The 25,826-nt window shown below is 41.1% G+C and overlaps 1 protein-coding gene across 1 annotated transcript; it reads right to left on the reverse strand.

Annotated features, from left to right (window-relative positions):
* Nucleotides 1-2,371: 2,371 nt before the first annotated feature.
* Nucleotides 2,372-24,601, reverse strand: blmh (bleomycin hydrolase). The gene is made up of 12 exons (XM_083913513.1): nt 24,466-24,601; nt 22,022-22,219; nt 21,350-21,459; nt 19,428-19,569; nt 19,119-19,207; nt 18,923-19,015; nt 11,233-11,388; nt 10,951-11,109; nt 10,794-10,861; nt 9,609-9,726; nt 9,254-9,320; nt 2,372-2,679 (listed from the first exon to the last, which is right to left on the reverse strand). Exons 1-12 carry the CDS (start codon nt 24,473-24,475, stop codon nt 2,531-2,533), a joined length of 1,359 nt encoding a protein of 452 aa, XP_083769639.1. The 5' UTR covers nt 24,476-24,601; the 3' UTR covers nt 2,372-2,530.
* Nucleotides 24,602-25,826: the final 1,225 nt, after the last annotated feature.

Here is a 25,826-nt window from a genome sequence, read left to right on the forward strand (position 1 = left end):
TATATATATATATATATTATTGCAGATACAATTACCACATAACCAGCATGTGACTGTTGTAGTGGATTGAGGTGGAGCTGGTGTTATAGCTGTCAGGTAAATGTAGTGGGGTAAAAAGGTCAATACACGTAGATAGTTCAGGCACTGATTGTCAACTAGAGGGAAAAACACACATGGGAAACAATTTCTAATACAGAATAATACCTTAAAAATACAGTGATAAATCACTTGTTACTCATATATTCTAGACTTATCAAAGGCCCTTTTAAACAGATAGTTTTTGTTATCATTGCAGGCTAAAACACTCTTCAGGAGAGATAAAGTGTTTCGAGGAATTACTCAACTTTGAAATACTTAATATTCTGTATTTACAAGAAAAAATAATACTCCCCCAAGAGTTTGACGGTAAGAGCCGTAACATATGTTGATAGTTTCTTCTCATTCTGAGATTCCAGCCAGGTGGTTTATTGCTTCTGAAGGATTAGGCTGGATACTGGCTGCTCACACAACCTGCCAATCATCTGAACACAGAATAAATAAGCTCTTCGTCTGTCTCTTTTTTTATCTCATAACAGATACAATTTAAATGCAACTAGGGCTTCATATTTGTAATACTGTTTTACGGCTGTTTGTTTAGCCGCACTGGTTTTGCGCACACACACGTTCATATTTATATGTATTTAACAGTTTGTGCAGCCTTTTCATGACACAGTGTTTGAGTAATAACTTTAATATAAACCTGTCAATCAATCAATCAATACTTTTTGACCTACATGACAGAGACTTTTTATAAAAAAAGATAATGTCACAAAGAAAAAGGTGAAACACTATCATATGAAATCATCTCCACTTTCCTTTTTCCAACGTATTATGAAACCCGGGATTTGCCAGCTAAGATTTACAGTGCACTCTCCTCTAAATCAAACCCAGATAAAAGAAAATACCTTACATCTGAGGTAAGACTTCTAGGAAACTAATTGCTGGGCATGCTATCAATCAGCACTTAAATCTCACAACACCGTCTGTCTGGCTTCTGTTGCAAGTACATACGTACAAAACTTCTTCACTGTCAAGATAATTCACATGTCAAAATCCCTTGGTTTGTGTTTGAATCCGCTGAGAACAGTGGCACAATTCCATCTCCAAACATCTCGTAGATGAGAGAAAGTAGAAGACAGCCATAAAAAAAGACAAGGTAAGCTGCTGATGAAGACAAAGAAAATGGCGTGCCAAGTAAAGGACAAGACAGGAGGTAATAAGGGGGGAATTTGAAGAAGTAAGATGGGGGCAAAAAATGCAGGTTGATGGGTGGGACATAGGAGTTACATGTAATAATGTCGGCTTAGCCTGCCTATTTGTCTCCAGCATACAGACCAATGTGACAGGAAATGTGCACATCAGAAAGTATGAGTTATTGGAATGGCATTAGACTGAACCCCCTTAACTTCTAGATTACACTTAAATTCACATATTATAGCTGTCCTGTCCCAGGTCTCCCATCTACCTTAAGCAAGTTTTGCTGAATGGGCACATCTTTCTCTTGTAAAACACGCTACAGAGGGTGGCCAGCAATACCTCAACTGACAGACAAACTACTAGAAGGTCAGAGGACACCCTTACCCTGACAATAGTGCTTTAAAGCAGTTGGCACATCACTAAGGAATGATTAAAGTCTGCGCAGGAAGTGCTTGGATTTTCATCTGGCATGTCAATGTAGCTGTTCTGTGTAGAAATTATTTTGTATTGTTGGAAGTATAGCCCTTTCCTGCTTTTAACATTCCTAGATACCCAATCGGGGAGGGGGGGTACAGGCAGAAGATATGAAAACAAAAAAAACATAAGTTCACATGCACACATACGCTACCTTTCTGGTTTACATTGTATTGTTTGCAGAGAGAGAGGAAGTTATGAGAAGACTGTGTGTTATTACAATGTCCAAGTATTATTCTAAGAAAAGTAAATCACTGCTGTTTTACTCATGGTCACAAGTGAAAGTCTTGAACTTTAATCTAAACTAAAAATATTTTTCTAAACTGTGGACCACACAGGAGTGTGAGCAGCATTCAACAGCAGGGTTGACTGCCTGTTACATTATTTGCTGATCTAAAACCTACTGTATGTCCACAGCTCAGATTGCAGTTATACTATTAAATCCTCTTCCCCGTTTGCGATGCTGCCTCGTCTCAAAAAAATAAAAAAGCATGTTTATGATGCAGTAAACCCACTTCACCTTTTAAATGCTCAGGTCAAGATACAGTTTATCTTTTTATCTCCACAGTTTATTTTTAGATCTCACAGAAGAATAAAACGGTTTGGCAGTGTAAACCTTGACTCTTTGTAAGAAATAAAGACAGACAAAAGGCACAGGCAGTCCAGTACAAAAAGAAACAAAATCTTTATTATTTTTTCCTAGAAGAACAGGCTGTTTTGGAAGGAGGAGTGGGGGAATTATGGAAGAGGTAAAAGCAGCCGAGGAAAAGGGCGGAGTCAAATAGACCAGAGGTTGGGGCTAAAACCTGGATTTCTGTGGTTATGCCAGGGCTCCCATTGGGTCCCAGGCGGGAAGTACGACGGGCTCCTGTTGCATCACTTCCAGGACATCAGGGGAGAGGAACTTCTTGTCTACAACCACCTCGTACACAAACTCAGAGAACCAATCGTCTGTCATGATCAGGTAACCTACAGAGACAGACAGGGCAGACAACCAGTCAGTTGTTAAAGTCTGAAGAGATTTGTTTACAGTGACTTGTATGCTTATTTTGTCCACACAGTCAACATCAGCCGTCAGTCACAAATCAAATACAGTTTGACCCAACGCCTAAAGCTTTTCCTAAGATCTTTAGTTGGTGACACACGCAAGCACGCACGCACTAGCTGTAATGTACAGGTATCCAGGTGTGTATTTAACTTGCTATTTGTTGTTAGTTTTACTTTACATGTTGAATTTCTTGCATCCAGGTGCATCACATACACATTAGGTCAGTTCACGCTGCCTGCAGGCATCATGATCATGTCACCTATCGGATGTGATTATGAATATTAAGTAGCCATGTGGACTACGCAGTCTCTTCCCTATGCTTCCATCGGCCCATATATCTACACTATTTAACCAAAGTCAGCACCTATGCACAATCCCATTATGTTTTATAGACATTTGTATTGAACTAATAAGTTAAAACATTTTGTTGATACTGCATTTTGCTGAACTTTCACTTCCCTTTGTATCGTGCGTCAGGCACTACATCCAGCGTGGCTTTCTCGCAAAAATCTAAATTTATCTTGTTTGTACGAGATAATCTTAGGTTCTGGCCAACAATGCCCGAAAAAAAAAAAAAAAAAAAAAAAAATCCACCTTGCCTAATAATGGCAGTCTGTGGGGAAAATTTTGTTTTGGCCTGCAGGGAATTTCTGAGCTGGCCTGGCTGACTGGCAGTACCGTGTCCTCCCTCTCTCCACATCAAAGCCCTGTGGTGACACTTGTTAGGCCGTTTCCAAGGTTATATGGGCCAGGCCTGCTCTCAAAGTCTCTCTCTCCTAGACTCCAAATATCCAGGTTTGTTTTTCGACATTTTCTGCTGCCCTCAACACTCACACACCCTCATCATCATACACTTACACAACTACAACAAAATTGACACACAACGTACTTTTGTAAATAGCTCTGTAAATTATTATCAAAGATTCACCATCTCAGATGCTTATTTTTCTTTGTCCAAAAGTGGTCGAGCCTTTTAACATGCCTTTGCTATAATAGTTTTTTTTTTCCTCAAAGATTAGTTTTTTTGGCAGACAGGAAATGGGGTGAAAGAGAGGGGGAGACATGCAGCAAAGGGCCACAGGTTGTAGTCAAACCTGCAGCCGCTGCCTCGAGGACCTTCACCCCCTTCGGGGCGACTGCTCTAAACACAGTTTCACTGGCCGCCTAATAATAGCAGGGTTTAAGGAAAAACGGAAAAGTTAATCCGTCAGACGGAAGAAAGCCTTAATCACCACGCATTCTTTTAGTGAGAAATACAAATGTCCCAAATTTAGCCGATTATCGTTTCTCCTCATTCACTGAAAGGGGAGGAGAAGAGAGTGCTGCTTAGAATAGTCCAACCGAATGGTCAAATATTTTGTGTCTATGCACACACATTTTAATTGCTTTTAAGAGCTCTTTATCACTAAATTCTTGCTGTAACAGGCAGAAGGGTGGAGTACCCTCATGGTAGTGCTGTATGCGTTCAACACTTCTGCTATCACCTCTGCACGCCCACCATGATAAAACTAAACAATGTGTCTCCCTCAGTGTGTGTTTGCAGTCATACAAGGTCAACGTGCAACGTGGTTATGAAAGCCAACCTTGAAAAAAGCTCAGTACTGGTACTGAACTGACAAATACGGGGAAGCTGGATGAGAACTGGCAACCAGATCCTAGAGTGAATAAAAATAACTTAAAGTTGTTTTGTTCTTTTTCCCCGATGCAGGCTCCCGCTCTCCCTCTCTTCTTTCCCCCTCCTCATGTGTTCAGAGTTGAGCAAACAAGAGCGTCCTTCCTACTGTCAAGTTGACTTATCAAAGACGTCAGGGTAACCGCACGAACGTGCCACAGTTCAAAACAACGTTTCAAAGATGGCGTGTTCTGGGTGTGTGTTGTGTATGCGTGTTCTTCCAAGTACGCAAATCTTAGATGGCACGTTTCCTGGTTCTCACTGTGGTATCCATGCGTGTGTTGATGTGATCTTCCTGGAATCTGCGTGTTGGGTGGCATGGTGGGATGTGTGTGAATGTTGAGTGTCCCTATTTGTTTTTAGGGATGGGCTCACTGTCTTGTCTCAGAACAGATGGGCTGTCCTGCAGGCTAGACGAGCGTGGAGCAGCCACCTTGCTTTCCAGCTTGATCAGCAACTCACAACACGGGACTATCAGCGGACAATATGAATATGAAAAATTCATTTGAAAATTAAAATAAAACTTTTACAAACAGGCAACAGCTGAAAGCCTCAGAGTCTGCAGCCATGTTAGTTTCTCTGTCAGGCTGTATTCAGGCACAGTGGTGCTTTGAGCTAAATGCTAACATCAGCTTCTAACATGCTCACAATAATAATGTTAACATTCTGATGTAAAGTAGTTTTTCATTTTTTTATTTAACCTTTCTATAACCAGGAGTAAAAGGCTCATTGGGTTTTAAAAATCTCTTTTTCAAGAGTCTCAGCCGCAGCACAAGTAACATAGTTTCATACCTCAAACAAACATTAAAAGGGAAAAAAACTACAACCATATACTGTATGATATCACTGCATTATATAACATTCAAAACATCTACAGCCTGTTGTGACTGCTTCTGAGTAATTTAGAATTGCTTTAAATGTGTCCAATGAAACCAGGCGCCGAACATTTCAGTGGTCTTGTAACTGATTCCATTTAGAGGGAGCAGCATACTTAGCGCCCTTTCCCTAGTTCAGTACCGACTTTAGGGACAGTTAGAAGGAATAAGTCCTGGGAGCAAAGGCAATAACCTCCCATATTTATTTGAAGGATGTAGAAATGATAACAAGAACAAAAAAGTCAATCAAAGGTCAAAAGAGGTGTTTTTAAGACTGTGGTCATCCGTTGTAGTGATACATTTCCACATGAAAAAGAAAGTTGGGGCTTGACTTGTTTGTGTTTTAGACTTGACCGAAAAGAGGTTGGCTGGCTCTATGACTGGAGCACAAGATGCATCTGTGAAATCATTTTGACACTGAGGAAAGGGTGATATTTCAACATAAAGAAATGAGAACAGAGCTGTTACATATGAATGGACGGGGAACAGTACGCCCGCAGAGTTGTGGCGAGACCACAGAAAAGGCCTTTTTCATTTCATGGGAAATGAAATGGGACCTTAAAATGAGGTGAGGGGACAGATATGCAACTGTGGTTTGGGTGCAAAACAATGGCAACAGATTAGAAGCATACTGAAAAGCTAATGAAGCTTCTCTTTCTCTTACGTCCTCTACCAAGGAAATCCTTCCATCCACATAAACATCATCTTGTGTTTACTTTTACAACAGAATCATGTCAGTAGAAAGTCACAGTTTCTCTATTTTCACTCCAGAGCTCAAACAAAACATGTGACAAATGTTCACCTCAAGTCCACCTCAAGCCAATACCCTATCGAATTGAAAATACAAACCTCAGAGCGTGTTGCCCAACATTGTCTGAAATAGTGTGAGCTGTGGTGTGAGCAGAGCTATAACAGCAGCTGTAGGAGGGCTTAAAGATGGAGGGAACAGAAAATGAACCTCATGAGGGAGTATTTCAGGGTTTCAGGGTTAGGAACAATATAAAAAAAATCATCTTTTCAATGGAATTCCATTGCTAGGTAACAGCCTTGGTCCTTGTTAACTTCCTGTCAGCTGATTGTTATTCACATACACTACAACAGGAATCAGACTTGGACCCATATAGTATGTTTATGTTTACAACTTTGAAAATGAAACCTAATTAACCACTCTTTCCCTCTGCGCCACATGTATTGCTACTCTTCTAATCAGTCAGTCAATAGTCATCATATCAAAATCATTTTGTTTTCTACTTTTTCTAACGGATTCTACCTGCACTACACCTCCATTTCTGTCTCAGCCCTCTCCTCTCTCTGCATGCTTTCCTCTACTTTTGTCCACTTGTGCCTCTTTTTCCCCCCTCAGCTTTTGTCAAACAAACAAAGCCGCCGGATTCCCATGTGAACTCCACTTCTCGAACTTTTGTTCTCAAAAACTTTATTAATTTGGCTGCGGACGAGCTGGGGCGGGGGAGGGGGCTCCCTATCTGCCGGTGTTTATGGAATAAGATATGCGTGAAATACATTTGATTTGAATGAGGGGTTTTCACATGTTTTCCCAACAGTCACTACGGTTTGTGGGTTCAAGCAAATATTGTGAGTATGTGCGTGCCTCTCTGTGTGTATATGCTGCACTGTATGTGTGTGTTGCCAGACGATGCATGACTGACCTGAAATACTCTCCTATAATTTCCCGTGGAATGTGGAGCCCAGAGATGGAGAATAGAGGGTCAGAGGACGATGAGAAACAGGGATGAAAGGATAGAGGGAATAACACCAGTAGACAGTAAAGTCTGGGGCAGTGATGTGGAATACCTGCTGTGTTGTGGGGCCTGTTGCATAAAGACCAGCCAACCTTCCTCACTTAATGACATTTTCCCAAATCAAAATGACTTACTGGTAGCTAGCCCGAGACTGACTTAGATTGTTAAATTCATTTTAATTGAGGTTGGAAAAAACAAAACAACTCAGATAGTCGACCACTAAAATGTCAGGTTCAAAAGTTCCCAGTGTTGTTTCATAGTTATATTCGAGTTCAAGTTTCCAAACGTCCCCTCAGTCAAAGCTTAGTAAAAGGTCCCCCCTCACTTCGTCTCCTCAGTGAAGTTTTGCTTAATTCCTGGATGCCTGTGGGATCATGATTATGTTCTTTGATTCCACAGACACTCAACAATTGAGTCAAGATAGCCTGATATTGCTGTTAATAAGGCAAATCAATAAGATACTCTGGAGATATGAGTGTTTATCAAGTGTTCATGCCCCCATAAGTTTGTATAACTTAAAATATATACATGAACTAGAGACCATCTTCCGATGGGTTCACACCAGGTGCGACCACACCAATCTTTGAACCCTCCCTTATTTCGATCTCAACTCCACACCTGTATAGTTTTGGGACTTTTGTGTCGTATATCTTGCACAGTTGCAACGCTTTCATAGAGACAATAGACCCATCCGATCTTCTATTGATAACTGATGTTATCACTAATGTCATATTATTTGACTTCCATTTACCCCTGAAACCGTTTGGAGCCCCCCTGGGGAGGCGCTCCATGCTTTAAAAACCTCTAAAGTCTAAAGGCCTGGTCACACCATCAATTAATTCGGATTAGCCCACCAGCTACATACAGTAGTTCACCAACCAGCCCTGTGAGCACTCACTATGTCAGCAAGCCAAGACAAGCGGATAAAACCAAATATTTTTGCAAAGACATTTGGAGGAATTCCACTGTGCTACTTTCTGACCTTAAGGATTAGCTTATTTATGCAACTTGACCCAGAGGCATTGAGCTCAGAGAACACAATAAGGGCAGCTGTGCCGGTCTGTGTTTGTGAGTCTTTACGAAACAGGACACAGCCAATTACAAGTTCATAAAGCAGCAACACAGGGGAACATCTCCGTCTAATCCTGTCCTTCAACAGACACAAACAGGAAGATAATGATCCATCACGTAACAACGCAGTGTGAGGTGGATGTGAAAGAGAGATGGGGAGGCAGGAGCACTTTGCTGCAAAAGCATAAATATGATTCCGGGACCAGATCCAGGTGAAAGTAACTTATTTTAGAGGTTTTCAACCGGGAACTTCTCTGTGATTTGACAACAACAGGGTTCCTAATCTTTTTCAGAGATCATTTCCCAGAACCCTTTCCGTGAGAATCTAGCTGGTATGACAGACAGGGAATACACCATACACTAATATGTTCCTCTTTGTGGAAGTCGGATTTGAAAGATGTCGATAAGTTTCCTATGAAATCATTTCTTACATTACACATGTATTATAGAATAATATTTTAATATACAGCAGTCAATTTTTATCCACTTTACAATTTGAGCCTCATTTACTCATCCACACACTCACAATGATGGCAGCAAGCTACCCTGTAAGGTGCTGGACAACCATCGGAAGCAATATGGGGTTAAGTGTCTTTCCCAAGGACAATTCAAACAGGAGGAACCGGGGATCGATTCACCAATCTTGTGGTTGAAGGACGACCCACTCGTCCCCAGTGACTAATATTGACCTTTTCTGAGTTTTGACCACTAACATCGCAATGTCATCCAACCTGCATGCACTACCATGTGATGTGACTTGGCTGACTGTGTTTGCACAATATAATGTAGTGAAAATATTTCAGATCATAAACTACCATTTAAACGTTAATATGATCCTGAACATAACTTAGCCCTTTCAGATTGCAATGTTATTCATTTTGGGGATCGGAGAATGTGGAAATGATCGTCCAGAACACCACAAGATTTTCCAGGACGTATCCTCATTTTCCACACGTTTTCCATCACTGGAAAAGTGTTTTTCAGGTTTTCCAGGAAGTCGGGGAATCCACTATGGGGTTATTTTGCTGGTAATTCCTCACAGTTCCAATCAAAAGAAAGGACTAAAGGACTGAAAGCTGGAATTATGCAATAATGTGTAACGTGTCACTTAACTTACCTTTGTTCCCACGGTCATCGCCCCAGGAGTTTTCCACCCTCCACTTCTCATAGCCTTCTTTCCCATCCTGAGAGGGAGAAAGAGTGTAGACGATGGTGAGATAAGAGTGAGAAGCCGAAACTGGAGGAAAGAAAGTGTCCTAACAGCTGGGGTTACTTACAAGTGGGGAAATTGACATCACTATGAAAAACTGCAGCCGATTAAAGCAGCGTAAACACGCAGCGAGGCTTTGATGCAATAAACCCTGAGACCCTTAATGTGTGTATTCCTGTCGGTCTCATTGTATACGTACTGTATGTTTGCATGAGTTTACTGAACAGTCACCCACCTGTGCTGTATGTTTATGTGGGCGTACCTTGTCTGTGACGGCAGTGAGGATCATGGCGTGGGTCATGAGAGAGTCTCCATATATCAGTCGCTCTGCTTTAGAGAGGTTCTTCACTGAGACGCCAAACACAAGCTCGTGGTTGAACCTGTGTGAGCGCGCACACACACAGACACATATCACATTACACTACCTCATCTGGAGAAAAAAAATCTATCCATCCATATCATATCTCATCCCTTATAATGTATCTTTTTCTTAATGGCAGGGGAAGGGGAAGAGCACAATGAGAATGTCATCCCCTCTCATTCTCCCCCCTGCCTTTCCTGTTTCTTCATGCCATCACTATCAAAAATATTTTTTTTAATAGGGGAAGCAAAAAGCAAAACTTTAAGTCTGGGACTCTGCAGGGTCTAAAACGACAGCTCACATTTTCATTCCTTGCTTGGACATGACTGTAGAAATGAAGCTCCATTAGGCATCAGTCTCGTTCCCATTATAGTCTACCGGCGCAAGAAAAGATCTGACTGAAAGATGAGCTTCAGAACAAATGGTACCAGACAATTGGCACCATGCTAGTTTAGTTCAGTGGGCAATTTTAACCCTGGCGCCAGCACACAGACGTTGCTGCACCTAGGCCAAAATAAAGATAAGCAAATCCCCCCCTGTGGAGAGACTCGCACCTTTTGAAGGCAGATGATGTCAGCTCTTGTGAACCCTACAGTCATGGGACAGACAAGTCATTGGTAACTGACTTTAACATGTTGGGTTGCTTGGTGGTCATCTCAAGCATTTCGGAGTTGGAATGTTTGGTATAGTGATAGTCATAAAGAGCACAGAATATTCAGTGTGTAGTCCCCAAAGCAAATTGCTATGGGGAGACCGATGACCTGGACAAATGAGAACATTCACACGCTGATTCAGTGTGTAGGATATTCCCTTGTCACATTCTCCTCAACATTTTGTCGTTACCAAGTCTCTCTTTTTTAAAAACAAACAAACCTACAACTACTAGCCCAGAATTTGCACCTACCTGGGCTTTGAAGTATGAAATCCAGAAATTTACTGCATTCCTATCCCTACATGTGACAAACTAAGACACGAAAGCCATGCTGATAATGCTAAAAGTATTGCTTCTAATGTCTGGGAAAAATAAGCAGCCGACTAGATTCAAATGGCATTTCAAATAACTTTCACATGATGCTTTGTACTCACACATTCATGTCGTTAATGCCCAGCTTGCCGTGGAAATGTTTCCCGACGTCACAGCCGAACCACACCGCCTACGAGAATAACAGCAGCCATTTTCAGATTTAGGAAGTTCCCACATCCCCAACCTCGAATGTATCTACAGTTATTTTCCCCGACCTACCTCTCCGTCCTTGATGGAATCAGCTGCAGCCTTTTTAAGCAGCTGGATGGCCTGATTGTTGTACAAAGTGCTGCGGCCACCGACCATGTTACCTAGAAACTCAACAGTGTATAGCTTCCCATAAATGTTCTGGGGTCGAGGGTCGTTCACAAGGCAGACCTGAAGGATAGAGAGGTACCATATGGGCTCAGAAACTTCCCGTGAGGTGTCAGAAACTGAGGTTCTACGCAGTAGCGAGCAACAGAGAGTTGGCCTATTGGATGTGTTTAACGGGTCACATACTTTGTCCTGAATGTTGTATAGAGGTTTGACGTGCTCCTTGTAGAACTCCTGGGGGGTCATGGGTCCCATGCGATGGAAGTTCTTGTCTTTGTCCCTGTACTCCCAACAGATGGTATCGGGAGGGCTGCCTAGACAAACGCTGGCCACCCGGAACACCTGCGCAGCACACAGTTTGAACATCAGCTTCTTTAAGCGAGGAAAGATTGGCAAGTTTATTTATACAGCACACTTCAGCAACAAAGCAATTCAAAGAGCTTTACATAAAGCATAAAAGCTTCAAGACAAAGTGAAAAAAATTCCCGCTCTAATCAGTGTTAAAATCATATTTAACATCCACTGGCGGACAGTCAATCATTGTTTAAAAAACTCAGAGTGAACAAACAGTATCTCTATTTTAACGAAGCCCGAGGAGACTCCTGCACCTCTACTGTGGTGAAGAGAAGCACCATGAGTCAAACTGAACAGTGACATTTGTACTTCCCTGCCTATAGGGAGGTTTTTTGGAGAGGTTTGTAAATCAAATTTCCAGCTCACATTTTAATGTGTGCTTATCTAACCCCTCCAACCCTGTGTCTGTCCTTGCATACTCTCATCCATCAGTGCCTGGGGCTCTCTCAATTTTCCCTACATGTTCCCCCCCTCTTTTTCCTCTCTACAGTTTTTCATATCCCTTCATTTCCCCATTTGCACCCCGCACTCGTTCTCCCTCCATGTGTGTCTTCCTGCGGCGCTGGAGTTCAGACTGAGTTCCTGTGGGCTAAATCGGGTTGTTTGGACTGGGCCGTCTGTCAATCTGGCCCTTCTAACCTCTGATATACTTATCTCAGGAATTTCCCCCTTTTGCTTTTCACCTCTCCCATCCTCTGCTCTCCTCTCGCAGGACCCAGCACATGCTTTTCCTATCAAATATGATTAAAGAAGGGCTGAGAAATTAGGTTGCAGCGCAGTCCATTGTTGGTGGTAGATAAAAGTGTGTTCTACAGCGACTATTGTTCCAATTATGTGGATGAATGGGCGATACATAACATCACGCTGCTTGGACTACGGGTGTCGTTAAGGACACATTTCCAATAGATTTTAACACATTCTTTTTATTGACTTCTGCTACTGATATCAGACAAATTAAACTTCTGTCTAACTGAATATAGAGCTGACGGGGAGGTTATTTTTGGCGCAGCCTGGAGAAATATTACAGCCATAGCAGCAGTTTCTCATGCTTAGTCAACACATATTAAATGCCCCTACATAAAGATGACATTCTTGCTCTTCGGTTAGCAGACACTGAGCCCACTGAGCCCACTTCTCTCACCTCAAACATACCCGGGCACATTCTCGCACAAAGACAAACACACAAAAATGCATAAATTCAGGCCTGGCTTACACAAACAAACAACCCACGTCGTCATCACAGAAATGAGGAAAGTCAAAAGTACAGACGCACACAAAAATACACACATGTGCAGAGTCAACAAAGGCATCTGTTCAACTCCTCATACCCCCGAGCAACTTTCCTCTTAATTCAACTATTTTGTTTAGACTACCCTGTGGGCAAGATGACAAGCCAAGGTGTCCATCCCCTTGTCTGGTCTGTGTTTGCCCAGATGCCCTCGGCACCTTGACAAGACATCTCTGTTACCCCTCGACCACTGCCCTTTTCAATTCATTCCTCCTTTTTTGTTTCCTTCTCCAAAAATAACTGTGCTTTCCCTGGTGACTTTAAACCTTTTCACACACTTTACAATTTGTCTTTCAGATGCCCTGAGACATACTGTAAGCATCTTTCGTAAAGCCAGTTCAGCCTCGCGCCCACAGATCCTGCACCGGCTAGGTAAATGAAGGCAGGTGTGACAGAAAGGCTTGGCTGAAAGAGAGACCTCAGCTGGAGAATAAACATCCACAGTGACATTCGGGGAGGATCAATTGCCGCCGGACAGATGACAGATAATGTATGAGTGATTGAGAAAGAGGGAAAGATGGAGAGGAAAAAATGAGAGCGATAAAGAGAGCTGGAAAGAACAGGTAGGCTGACAAAACAGTTAAATACTAAAAAGATGAACTTACTGAAAGTGCATCACCACAGCTCACAGATCCCTGAATTGTGTTTATTACTGATTATATTGGATAAACTTATGTAATCTCTCACATATCAAATTGATTACATGTTTTTCACTTAATTTGCTTAACGCACAATAACTCCTTTCACAGAAAATTAAAAGCAATAAAAACACGGTTGTATTTTCAACACAGAATTTACAAATGATTTAAGCTCAAGTCCTCAGATTAGAGTACTCTGAAACCTGACTCATGTTTGGACTGTAAAGATCGTCTCATTCATATTTTTATATTTTAATCATTAACATAATATTCAAACTGTTTTGGGAACCAGCTGTTATAAAAGTTTGTGAAGAGGCAGCTTTCTCTCCAACTAATCAAGCATAAGGGCCACCTCAGGTCAGTCTCAATTCTGTGACATATCGAGATTGCGTGTCTCGCTATAAACAGTAAGCTGACTGACTGCACGCTATTTGAGCTAACCGCAAGTAGTGTTTGCTCATCATCTGCGCTCCAGTGCTGGCCGGCTGGCGTCCCCTTACGTGTTTATTTGTTTGACGTGACCCAAACAAACAAATCACCTGGAGTTAGGAGTGAGCCCAACACATACAGTTGGCAGACCAAGTCAATGTTATCACACTACAACTATCTGGATGTAACGGGTGACCTTAAGCAAGGTAGTTTTTTTTTTTTTTTTTAAGATTTCAGCCTTCGCTCTCACCTGGACTAACTGTGTGGTCCACAGAGAGCATCTAAAGTAAAAGCATTGTTTTTTGTAGTTTTCATACTTCAGTCACGCTGCAAAAACTATCTCAAGCACTTTTAAATCAGATGCACCTGCTAAGCGGCTCAGCCTTAATTTAGTTGTGCAGGAAACTGTTTTGTTTCTGTAAGCTTGCACTTTTTTGAAATTTTGCTTTACAGAAGAGAAGTGAAATAGCAATTTACTTTGCTTTTGACATTTTGCGTGGTACTAAAAAGTGTTAAGACTCATTCTTGTTCCAATGGAGCTGTAACTGAAAATCTTGTTTATTGATAAAGCCTTAATAAGGGAATTGAATGGAATTAGGGCTGGATGGTATGGCCAAAATCTTCTATCTGACTACAGGTAATTTCATATCTTGTTAACTAGATATATATATATCACGATATAGTATGTTCTCTGGTTATTAAATGAATAAATAGGTTATATAAAATAACCATAGGTAAAGCATATTTGTGTATTTTTGATACATAGAAATTTAAAAATACTCATGTTAAGAACTTTAGCTTTTCGGAAAAATATTTGTTAGTTCCTGCTTGGTATTATCAGTTTTGATTATGCAATTGTGTATCATGATATTCGAATATATGATTTTATCATGATACCAATACATATAAATTATTGATCTCAAGGAATTATCGCACAGCCCTACCAAAACATGGCTTTAAGCAAAAGTGTTTGAAATTAAGTGGATTTAACGCGCCTTGTATCTTGTACATTTAGTACATAAAAGTGATAAATTAAATTAGAGGAATAGAGGTTTAATGAAATCAATTTTGTTTTGTTTTAGCTTTAGTAGAAATAACTTCAACTCTTGCACGTAATTAGGGTCTGAAGTTGTCTGTCAACCAGTTAATGCTAAATTGAGACAAAACATGCACCTCGTTACTACTCTAAGGTTAATTTATAACTATTGTCTAGAAGCTGGACTTGTGAGTGTAAGCAAATGACACCATGCAAACAGTTTGGATAAAAATGAGGGAGGTTTTGATTAAACTTCCATGTTTTGTAAACATGCAACACATGTGGTCAGTGTTAAATTCTAACAACGGTGCAAAGAAATTCAAGAAATGAGTGAGTGGACATCTCTGAACCGGCAAAGCTATTATTGCAGCCCCTAACAATGACAAATCTGCAGGAACCCACCCACATCGAACAACAAAGAAACTGAGTCAATAGACCCTCTGAGCTGCGGCAAGAAAGTTCCTCTGTGATTTGATGGCAGTCTCATAAATTAGACTTTAAGAATCGCTCTCCGTGCATTCAGAGCCAAGACCAGAGCCGCACATGGTGTTTCTGATTCCATGACGCAATGGAGCATGGAAGAGCTACAGTTGCGGTGTGAGGGGTACCATCTGTGTGTGTACTTGTAACTGTATGTGCATGTAAAGTTACCAGTGAATTTCCCTTTGTATGTGTTGCCTACTTGTCTATGTAAGTGAGAGTAGAAGAGCGGGGACACACACCAGATACAGCATGAAAGAGAAAGACTGGCTTTGAAATTTAAACTAATCCTCTCAGCCTCAATAATGCAGCGTATGGATACTGTCGTCCTAACAGTCTCTATAAAGACAAACAGTGCATGAGGCTTTCTCAATCCAAGTGTAGATGCAGCTTGAAATGGGTAAAGTTGCTATTGCAGAGGTTTTAGAAAAATGAGATGTGCATCGCGCCTGACCAGTGTTTAACAAAAAGAATAGATTCTTGACACGCAAAGGGATCCATTTAAATCAAGCGCACCCTGGGTACAGTAAGTGGAAGCAGAGGCGTTGACCCCGGTTGCCTGTCATAGGAGTGTGCGTGGGGCTGGCGTGATGAAGACCAGTGCACCACCACCACTGCCACGTAGGGAGAGTGGACAGCATCACCTCCACACACACTAAAGTAGGACTGACATGGCATTCTGATCCTGAGAAGTGCATGTACACGCATTGATGCAAGTGCAGGTGAACACGAGTAGAGGAAACACTAGTTTCCCTTTGGTAGGACTCCGAAGAAATCCCCAAAACAAAAACAGGACATGCATGTCCACAATCCCAGTTTTGTACTTGTGGACATGAACGGCAATGAAGTGACTGAGTGTGCACACATTGGAAGATGTGTACCATTAACATACTTGTAAATGTACTGGTATTGGTCATTTGTTCAGTTAATTATTTAGTTGTAGAACGTAGAACAAATCTTCAAAATGCTTTATATTTAAATTAATAATAAATGGGATTTGATGTCACTGTTAGAGAACACTTTGCATTGCAGTGAGTGTCATGGTGTCATTCAATTATGGATGATGTTTTCTTAGAATGATACTGGTCAAATCTACTCGAGACAATAGCCTTGAACAATTTGGCTCGCTTTACGTCAGCCGTTCTTCCGACATGACCGAATCTTCCATAACCACCGGCCGTGACAGAGTGGTGTTTCGCAAAACAAACCAGTTCCAGGTGGACAAACAAACACACCGACAACCCTCCACCCTCGCACCCTGTCGTGCAGTGCAGAGGGAGCAGTCTTTACTGTTGCACAACATATCTGTGTGTATGTGTGCGGTCATGGCTGGGCATCCACAGAGGCGCTGTGAGATACAGGCGACTGTTTGAACAAGCGACCAGCCGACAGCTGACGACAAAGGAATCATAACCAGATCCCTGTTCTGTGTGCAATCACCTCAATGGGAGGCTGATTGACTGACTGGCCACTCATACATTGACACTTACAGAAACACACACATACACACACACACACACACAGGAAGCGTAACTAAAGCCTCTTATGCATCTACACACACTTCCACAGTGTAACCTGTCCCGGCCACAAAAGCGCACACTGCAGGCACATGACTGCACGTCATGGACATAACATGTGTTAGGTCTGTTACGTTGCTTAAGAGTTTGTTTACGTGTGCATGTTCACCTTTTATTTTTGTGTAGGAGGTGAATTTGTCTTTTCTGTCCAAAGTCAGATGTTCTGTGAGAGACTGTTCCATAAACAAGATCGCTATCTTCTTATTCTCTGTAGTCTAGAAATGACGTGTCCACATTACACACAGAAATTCACATGTGCATGCACACATATCACAAAGGAACATTTACCTATACATCACAGGCAGGTTCTGTTATGGGAAAAACAAATTACTTTTTTAGGCCTGGGAAGCAAGAATGCTTTTTCATTGTAATGCATATGCAAGTTCAAATGCGACTTGTTGGCATGTTTATTCACTAGTGAACCTGTGATATTCCTGCAGTACTTGTATATGGAATTAGTTAGGTCATTCTGTTATAAAATCCTGCTGATGTAGGTATTATACAATTACTATATTTGAATAAGTGATTGTTAAAGCATCTTAATGTTGAAGAAATTTGCTTAAATGTGATCCTCTTATTTGGATGGTGATTGACACTTTTATTTAAATAAATATTGAACAAAGCACTACATGAGTATTTGTTGCATCTCTTTAAATGTAGTAACAATTTTAATCTAAACCTTGAGCCACCCACATTAAGCTTATCCCAAGATTTACTCTAACCCAAACACTGATTACATGTAAGCTTCTTTCGAGTATCACTTCACACAGGCTAGACGTTGCTGCTCTGCGTTAAGTTTTATTTGACAGCCCCCCCTTCTGGCCCAAATGGGACAATGTTACAAAGTTAAACGAGGTGTGACATTTTTCAATATGTACTTTTAGGTACAATTGATTGCACTGTAATACAACAGCTCGGCCATTAATTGTACCTTTACAAAGTTTATAATGTTACTTTTCTGAGATATGTAAATTCAATCATATGCCACTGAGGTCATGGTGAACATTATAGGCATCATAAAAGTAGATTTTATGGCAACTGGGTTCCATTAGACTGCACAGGTGAACCTAATAAAGTGCCCACTGAATGTATATCCATAAAAAAGTCAGCATGTATTGTTTTTACTTTTGTTTTTGGTTTAGATCCTCCATCATCATTTTTTTTAACTTTCTAAATTTACATTTTTTCATGACAACATATCTGCAGGTGATGTTGGAACAGGTCAGGAGTGAATCTGTGTTGCCATCACCCGTTTTCCATCAAATAATTCCATTCTAATCTTTTCGCACAATAAAACAACATCTTTCATTCTCTTGTTCTTTGTATTTTTACACATTTTTTTAACTAGTCAGGAAGATGACCAAACTTCATAGTTGTTTTCAACATTAACCATATTTACAAGAAATGTCCATACCATGTTCTAATATTGATACCAGTCACACAGTGCTTCCTCATTTTAGCCCACATCCAGGCCTTAGTGCCGCCCAAGGCGACTGTAATTGTTTGAAAGAAATACAAACAGGCCAAAACATTTGCCTATCCCAAGAAGTTAACTTGTGTAGCTCCAGTTCTTTGCCTGGAAATGCAAGACTAGAGTCTGATCAATCAGCAACGTTCAGTTTTACAAACTCTTCCCTGATAGGCCTGTGAATGTTCTCCTTTGTCCAGGTCATCGTTATCCCCAAAGCAATTTCAGTCAAAAGCCAAAGGCCACCTGTGACTCCAACGACTTGTGGTTATGACCCAGTCGGGCACTAACGAAGTCGAAACCTACTTCCCACCAACGACTGTCACTCCAACAGCGGCCGTCCAGTTGCTTTTGACGGAAATTGCTTTGGGGATCTTTCATGATAGTTGCTGATCCTTTAAAAATAACTACCCCCCGAGCAGGGACCTTTGGCATCTGAAACTCTTTTGTAGGAACTAAATTTAGTCCCTAGTTCCTCCAGTCAAACACGGGTTATGTTCCTAAGTTCCTCAAATGGTTCTTGGTTGCCTGGGAAACTTCCTGTAGTGGAAGGGCGCTACATAATGTATTTGACAGGAACAGCTGTACATGCTCTTTCAGTCTTACCTCCTCTATCATGGAGTCCATAGCATCAGACAGTTCAGCTTTAGTAGCGTCACTGGCCACCATGTTCCTCAGTCTTAGGCAGTATTCTCTCAGCTGTAACACACGGTGAGATAACAACAATAGTTTGATACAACACTGATTACTCACTGGTATATGTGCTTGATTAGTTTGAACTGAAGAAAATGTGTAAAGGCACCTTATGATTAAGGATGTCATTCATTCTGCGTGAGGCCTCCGAGCTGTGTGACTCTGGAAAGCATTTCTTTGGAATGACGCCATACTTTTCTGAAGACGGGAGAGTACAATACTAAGTTTAAAACAATGATTTTAATCCAGTCACATAAACATTGTTTTATTTGTGTTTTTTATTAATATTATTTACATATTTAGAGTAAGAAAAATTAATTTTCCTGAAAACCAAATACCTTTGCAACTGCAAAAATTCCACAGCCAATTCAACATGCGCTTCTTCTCAATGTGATTATGTGTTAATGTGAGAACTAACCAATGAGGTTGACCAGCATGTCCCACTGTCCTCCATCATTTGTTGGATTGGAGAGCAGGAACTGGACCAGGCGTCCGTCCACTGGCTCCTTCCTCTGTGCCGTCTCCACACAGGCCTGGAGGAAGTAGTAGCAGCGCTCAATCTGTAGAAAAACAACAACACAACAGAGAAACATGGTGACTTAAGAGAGAAACTGTGTGAGGGTCTGTACAATCTAATAATGGCACGTTACCATGTAGTGCAGAAGTGCAGACTTGAGTTAGACTTAGGGCGCACTCAAACTGTCCTTCCGCACCGCGCCCGGGCTTTAGGGTACTTGCCCCCCCCCTCCCTCTACCCCCGTGCCCCAGGCCCGTTTGCACTCACACTGCCTGGGCGTCGCGCAAAGGCTTCTTGCTGTCCATACGTCAAGTCCAACGCATTGATTGACGTCATCGTGATGCGTCGCTTTGTTTACAAATCTTTCTATAGACCTCTGAGTTTTTGTGCGTCTTGTCCGACTGTTTTTGAATATTTTCATCGACCAAATCTGCAGTAAACACTCCACCTCTGCATCACACCAACGTGAACCTTTGGTGAACTGGTCAAACGCACTAGGCTTGACCCGAAAAAAACGAAGGACAGTGTGAGTGCACCCTTAAGTCACAAAACTGAGGACTTGAGACTTGACTACTGTAAGGCATCCACCTCTAAAGACTTCACTTGAGTTGAGATTTTAACCCAAAAACATTCAAGCATCATTTTCACCAGCAGAACAGTAGAAAATAAATATGATAGTGCCAGGCAGGCCTCTCACAGCCTTTATTATTAGACCTATGTTATGTAAAAGAACAAAAAAAACATTAACTTTGAAAGGAAATCATTGTGTCACATTTTGCATGACCAGCAGTGGCCTGAATGACTTGCTAACGAAGAGACACTTGAGATTTCCTTTGGCAGAAATAAGACTTAAGACTTTTGATCGAAATTACACCCACAGGACGGATGGAGGCTGAGTGGTTAGAGCAGCCGGCTAAAGGTCTTCAAGGCAGCGGCCACAGGTTCGACTCCATGTCTCACCCACTCTCTCTCTCACCCCATTTCCTGTCTGTCCTGAATAATAAAAGGCTTGGAAAACTGCCAAAAAAATTACCTTTGAAAAAAAAAAAAAAAACACCCATGAGGTGGAGGGCCATATAGAGAAAATCAAATAGAACAGCGGTGAGATAACCAGCGCTCTGTTGAGACATGCTGCAGCACATGTGATGCTATATAAGTGCCCTATATACTTTGGCTGTTAGACTTGCAACAGACTTGCTTACTCTACACATCTGATGTAATGTAGTATTCTACTGGCTGAGAGGGGCAGGTCATTCTTAGCTTTATTGTACATTAACAGTTTGGAACTCAGGATACAGTCAGTATCGGTCTCTACAGCTGGCACCTACTACAAAGAAAAGTGCATTCATGGTGGAACAACCATCTGACTAAACATGTGGGAGAAGATGTCACAGGGTCATAAAGAGAAAGAGACAGAGCGCGAAAAAAAAACATTTAGCGAGGTGTCACTGTGACGTCGGCCCTGGAAGAACACTGATCAAAACACACAAAAGAGGGTTTTAGATGGACAATGACTGTACAGTAGTAGAATGCTGCATACTAATGCTGTACCAGTGCACATGCGCACAAACACACAGTCACATGGTGTCATGACTGCAAAACAACACAAACATTGAACAAACATTTAACTTTAAAGGCAAAAATTGAAAATTAAAACATAAAGAAACAGCCACAATAAGATGACAGCAATCATACCTTCCACAAACACACACAAACAATTTGCAGATGTCTACTATAGTGAATAGCATTCAATACATCTACAGTGAAAAGACATACACAGTGCATCTCTCAGCCCATGAAGAGTGAATACCACCACGTCTTACCTTGTCCCAGAAAAAGAGATAGGACTGACTAAACTCAAACTCCTCTATGTTAAACTTCTTCATGAAGGGAAGCCGCATGACGTTGAGGCACGAGAAGATCCAACATCTCCCTAGTGATAAAGAAGACGGACGGAAAATGCATGTCAGTGAGAATCTGCAGTAATATGCTCTTGTACAGGCGTGCAGGGATTTGAAAAGGATGCTAACAAATACATGTGGATGACCTTCAAAGATAGCTAAATTGAAATCGATTGAATAAATATATTTGTTTATCAGTTACAAAACCTATGCGCTGTTATATATAATGGACGATTGTCTTCCGTTTTCTCAAAGTGTATCCATCTCTAGACTAACTTTTATAACCTACATTATATCCACAATCACACTCCAGTGTTTCCAGCTGATCATGTGTTGCAATGCAAACTGGAAACCAATGTTTGAGAACTTTCTCGCAGCTCATTTGAAAAATTATATTTAAGGGAACCTTCAACTTCATGCAGATACAGTCCATGCAAAACTGTACAATATTAAGCATGCATATCTACTATTTAAATTCTAAATAACTTTGGTTTAATGCTCTCTAATGTTTCAAATGATTAATATACACATCATAAATTATTGTAAAATGTAATTCATATTCATGAACGTTGCTGTTCCTACATTATGTCCTACCTGAGTTTTTCTGGTTGGTGATGGGCTTGCCCTCTGTAGGGATAGAGTGCTGGAAGATGTGCACAGTATCCTGGACAGTCTGCCGGTGCAGACAAACCTCCAACGGGTCAATGCAGGTCGACACATTCTGGGCTAACAGGTAGCGTGGCTCGGCCCGAAGCCGCTTAAGGAAGGCGGCTACCTTTTCCTGACTTAGACCTGGAGGAGGAAGAAAGGGGAGGTAGAGAAGGAAGGATGAAGGGAACAATAAAAGCCATTAAGAATGAATGGTAAAATAATGAAGGTGGGAAGAAGCACAGATAAAGTTAACTTGTTACAGGAAGACTTCATAGCTAGAAAGTCTGACAGCTGAATGTAACTAAGAGAAGGAGTTTCCTACTGTCCCGATTCCCATGAGTCATCCGTGCACTTTAGGCGTACAGTACATACTTCCCTCTTAAGATCTGGTTTATGAGCACTCACATACTCAGATGTCACAATAATGCCGGACAAGATCAATAGTCGTAAACCAACAGCACATCATTTATTGAATACTACAACGGTCTGGTGCATCGCTTTTTGATAATTCTGATTAAGAATGATGGACAGACTTGGTACAGGGCTAAAGTGGTGCCATAAGTGGCCTTAGCAAGGTAAGGGCTGATCCGAGTTCGCTAGTATCACTCATCTGGCTCCATCTGTGAGAGAAACAAACTGGAAATCTTGTCGAGTCCCGCTGTACAGGGAAGGACTGGTGCACACACACATTGACAGAAACCACAACTGATGTGTGGTTTGTAATTCCATCAAATAATAGCGCAGAGCAATTAAACATTGAGAGGAACATTGCCTAGTCATGCATGATGCCTAGAGTTTGACCTCTCTCTCTCTCTCTCTCTCTCTCTCTCTCAGCTGCATTCTGTTATTTTCCATCGACACAAATGCACTGACCACCGCAGATTAGGAACGTGTCAAACTTCATTAACTGTCATGTCCAAGTTATCAGAAAATAAGCAGAACCAGGGCTAGGAGCAGAGAATATTTCAAGAGCAGGCCTGCATGGGGTCCCGTGTCATCGTAAGATAATGTTTTGCTTGTGGCACAACAGTTTTTTCGACACTGATCGGAAGTGATGGATCAAAGAAATAGTAAGAGACACATCGTCAATCTGTAACAAGGCATTAGCAGACAACTTCAAACTGACAGCTGTTTTGCACAAAGACAACATAAGAGTGGTGTGTGTTGAAGAACAGATACTGTATTTAAAGGTAAAGGGGGAGTTAGTTAATCTGGCTAGACTGCATACATTACAGTGGTGTTCTATGGAGAGGGGCCAAGCACAGGCACCCAGGGTGACTTGCATATGTACACTTCGGTGGTTATACAACTGGCTTTATATTAGCTAAGCACTTTGTTATGCACATCCCTGCTCCATGTGCAAAGAGATCACCTGCAGTTGGCGTGAAGCCTAACCAGTGGAGGATCAGTAGTATGAAGGACTAAACCTGACTTAAGTCTCAATGATAAATAAATGCATAAATAAATAAATGCTGAAATAAATGAATCAATACATAAATGCCTGACTAAATAGGGTCTACAAACTAATTTATATATAGACACAGATAAAAAAGGTAAGTGAACAAAAGTGTGGAAATAAATGTGAAGCATGTATTTCCTATTATTATTATTAATGCATTCATTGATTTCTGTATTATTTATACATGTAATATTGCATTTATTTATTGAGAATTAAGTCCTTCATGATCCCCCTCCTGACAGAATCACAGTCCAAAGACCAGAATATCACTACACTATCAAGTCTTTATTTAAATTTAGTTTTAAAATAAAGGGAAACTTCACGGACCCATCTGATCAAAGCTAAAGTCTACCTACAAAAGGACCAGGAAACACCTTCACTTAGGTGAAACCGAAACAATTGAAGTCCACTGACTTGGCTGGCTAAATGCTAACATACAGCTTTAACGTCCTTATTAAAGCCTATTAAAAAACAGTGATGTGATAAAACGTAAAGCTTTTACTCTTTCCAGGTCCTTCCTATATGAAACTTAAATTTAAAAAAAAAAGATTTTTGACAGCTTCTGTTATCTCCAACTCCATTCTTGACCAGCTAGCCACACAAGCTAACATTTCCGACTCCCAACGGTCCTCCTGAAGCAACCAGCTAACGAATTGAAGGTGTGCTCGTTGTCTGTGTTTAACAGTTTAAATGCAGGTACATTTGCTGTCAATGTGTATATGCACGAAATGACCAACCCTACCAGTAAGATGAGTAAACAGCGGCACAGTCGCGCCTGCAGGCTGCCATGCTAACGCAATGAATGCTAACTTAGCATGTTAGCTTCCCTCAGCTGTCACCATCTAGCTGTCAAATTCAGACTCGTGCCGGTGCTGTCGGCGACGCAGACTAGCAGGACTGGACCGGGCGAAAGTGTCACTCAACCTACCGGTGTCCATGTTTCCGTGAAGCTTGAGGAGCGTTGTCTGTGTTCCTGGAAAGTCACCGGCTCTTTGTTTATCCCACCGTCACAGTCAAGTCAGTGTGATTTCGGGGTACGCTCGTTTTTACGTCCGCTGTGCACTCCGGCCTTTGACGTGGCGACTGGGCGGAGTTGGCGGATGTAATAAGGATGTTAGTTTATTTCTGTAATTTTGTAATGTTAATTTTTTGAGAGTGGTTTAAATGTCTTCTTGGGTGATTAAACTTTGAGAAAATATATGTCTCCGTTTTTTCTGACTATTGTTTTTTTCACTTTTCTTTCAAATTTGATATTTTGAACCTCATTTGCACCATTAAATGGGATTACAATGTTTATGTAAATCACCATTTTTCATTAACTAATATTAACACAAAGTCCTCTTGGTAGTTGTGATTATATTTAATAGTATTTGAAATATGTCATTACAAACAAACAATTAATTAATGACTCTAAATTGCCCTTAGGTGTGAATGGTTGTCTGTCTCTGTTCGTCTCTATGTGTCCTGTGATAGACTGGCGTCCTGTCCAGGGTGTACCCCGCCTCACGCCGATGTCAGCTGGGTTCGGCTCCAGCCCCCCCGCGACCCCGACCCCGGGATAAGCGGTTGAAGATGAATGAATGAAAATGGCTATTGATCTTCCTGGAAAAAGAATAACGTTTAAACATGCTTATTCATTTTAGGTTCATAAAATCAGTATGTCACAATTCGTATAGTTTGCAAAAAGGAAGCGGTCATCAGCCCAGAAGTATTACTATAAGTATAAGTAGTATTGTTTTATGAAATTGAATCATAACTTTGTTGTATTTCTGTGGTTTTTCAGGATTACACGCTTGGATGTCCTTAAAGAAAGGTAGGATTTCCAGCCCATACACATCTGTATTTGACCTACAATTATCAATTACAATTATCACCACCAAATCCAAAGGAACAAATGGAAACACTTGTACTTGTCTTGCTAAGAACCCAAAGAATCAAGATTTAATATTTAGTTTAAATTAACCTTCATCCAAGGCTATAAACTAAGGTTCAATAGAAGTAAAAATAAATGTATATGCAAACGCATAAATGCAATGCATATACAAATCCAAAGTTTTGTTATTACTCAGTATTTCTCTTTCTATATTGTTGTTCCTTGAAATTGGCCCCTTTCCTGTTGGAATTTTATACTGCCCTCAATGATCTCATTGCTTTCCTGTAATTTAGTATGTGAGCCTTGTGGTGTGTGTGTGTGTGTGTGTGTGTGTGTGTGTGTGTGTGTGTGTGTGTGTGTGTGTGTGTGTGTGTGTGTGTGTGTGTGTGTGTGTGTGTGTGTGTGTGTGTGTGTGT

Source organism: Echiichthys vipera (assembly GCF_963691815.1).
Source record: "Echiichthys vipera genome assembly, chromosome: 5".
In the NCBI taxonomy this organism is placed as follows: Eukaryota; Metazoa; Chordata; class Actinopteri; order Perciformes; family Trachinidae; genus Echiichthys; species Echiichthys vipera.

Bases quoted from the DNA above. Each gene is read 5' to 3' on its own strand.
- blmh (XM_083913513.1), bottom strand. The intron at 21,460-22,021 runs GTAGGACATAAT...CTTTATCACTAG, and splicing joins CACCAACCAGAAAAACTCAG to GGAGATGTTGGATCTTCTCG. The intron at 2,680-9,253 runs GTAAGTTAAGTG...CTGTCTCTGTAG, and splicing joins CGATGACCGTGGGAACAAAG to GTTACCTGATCATGACAGAC.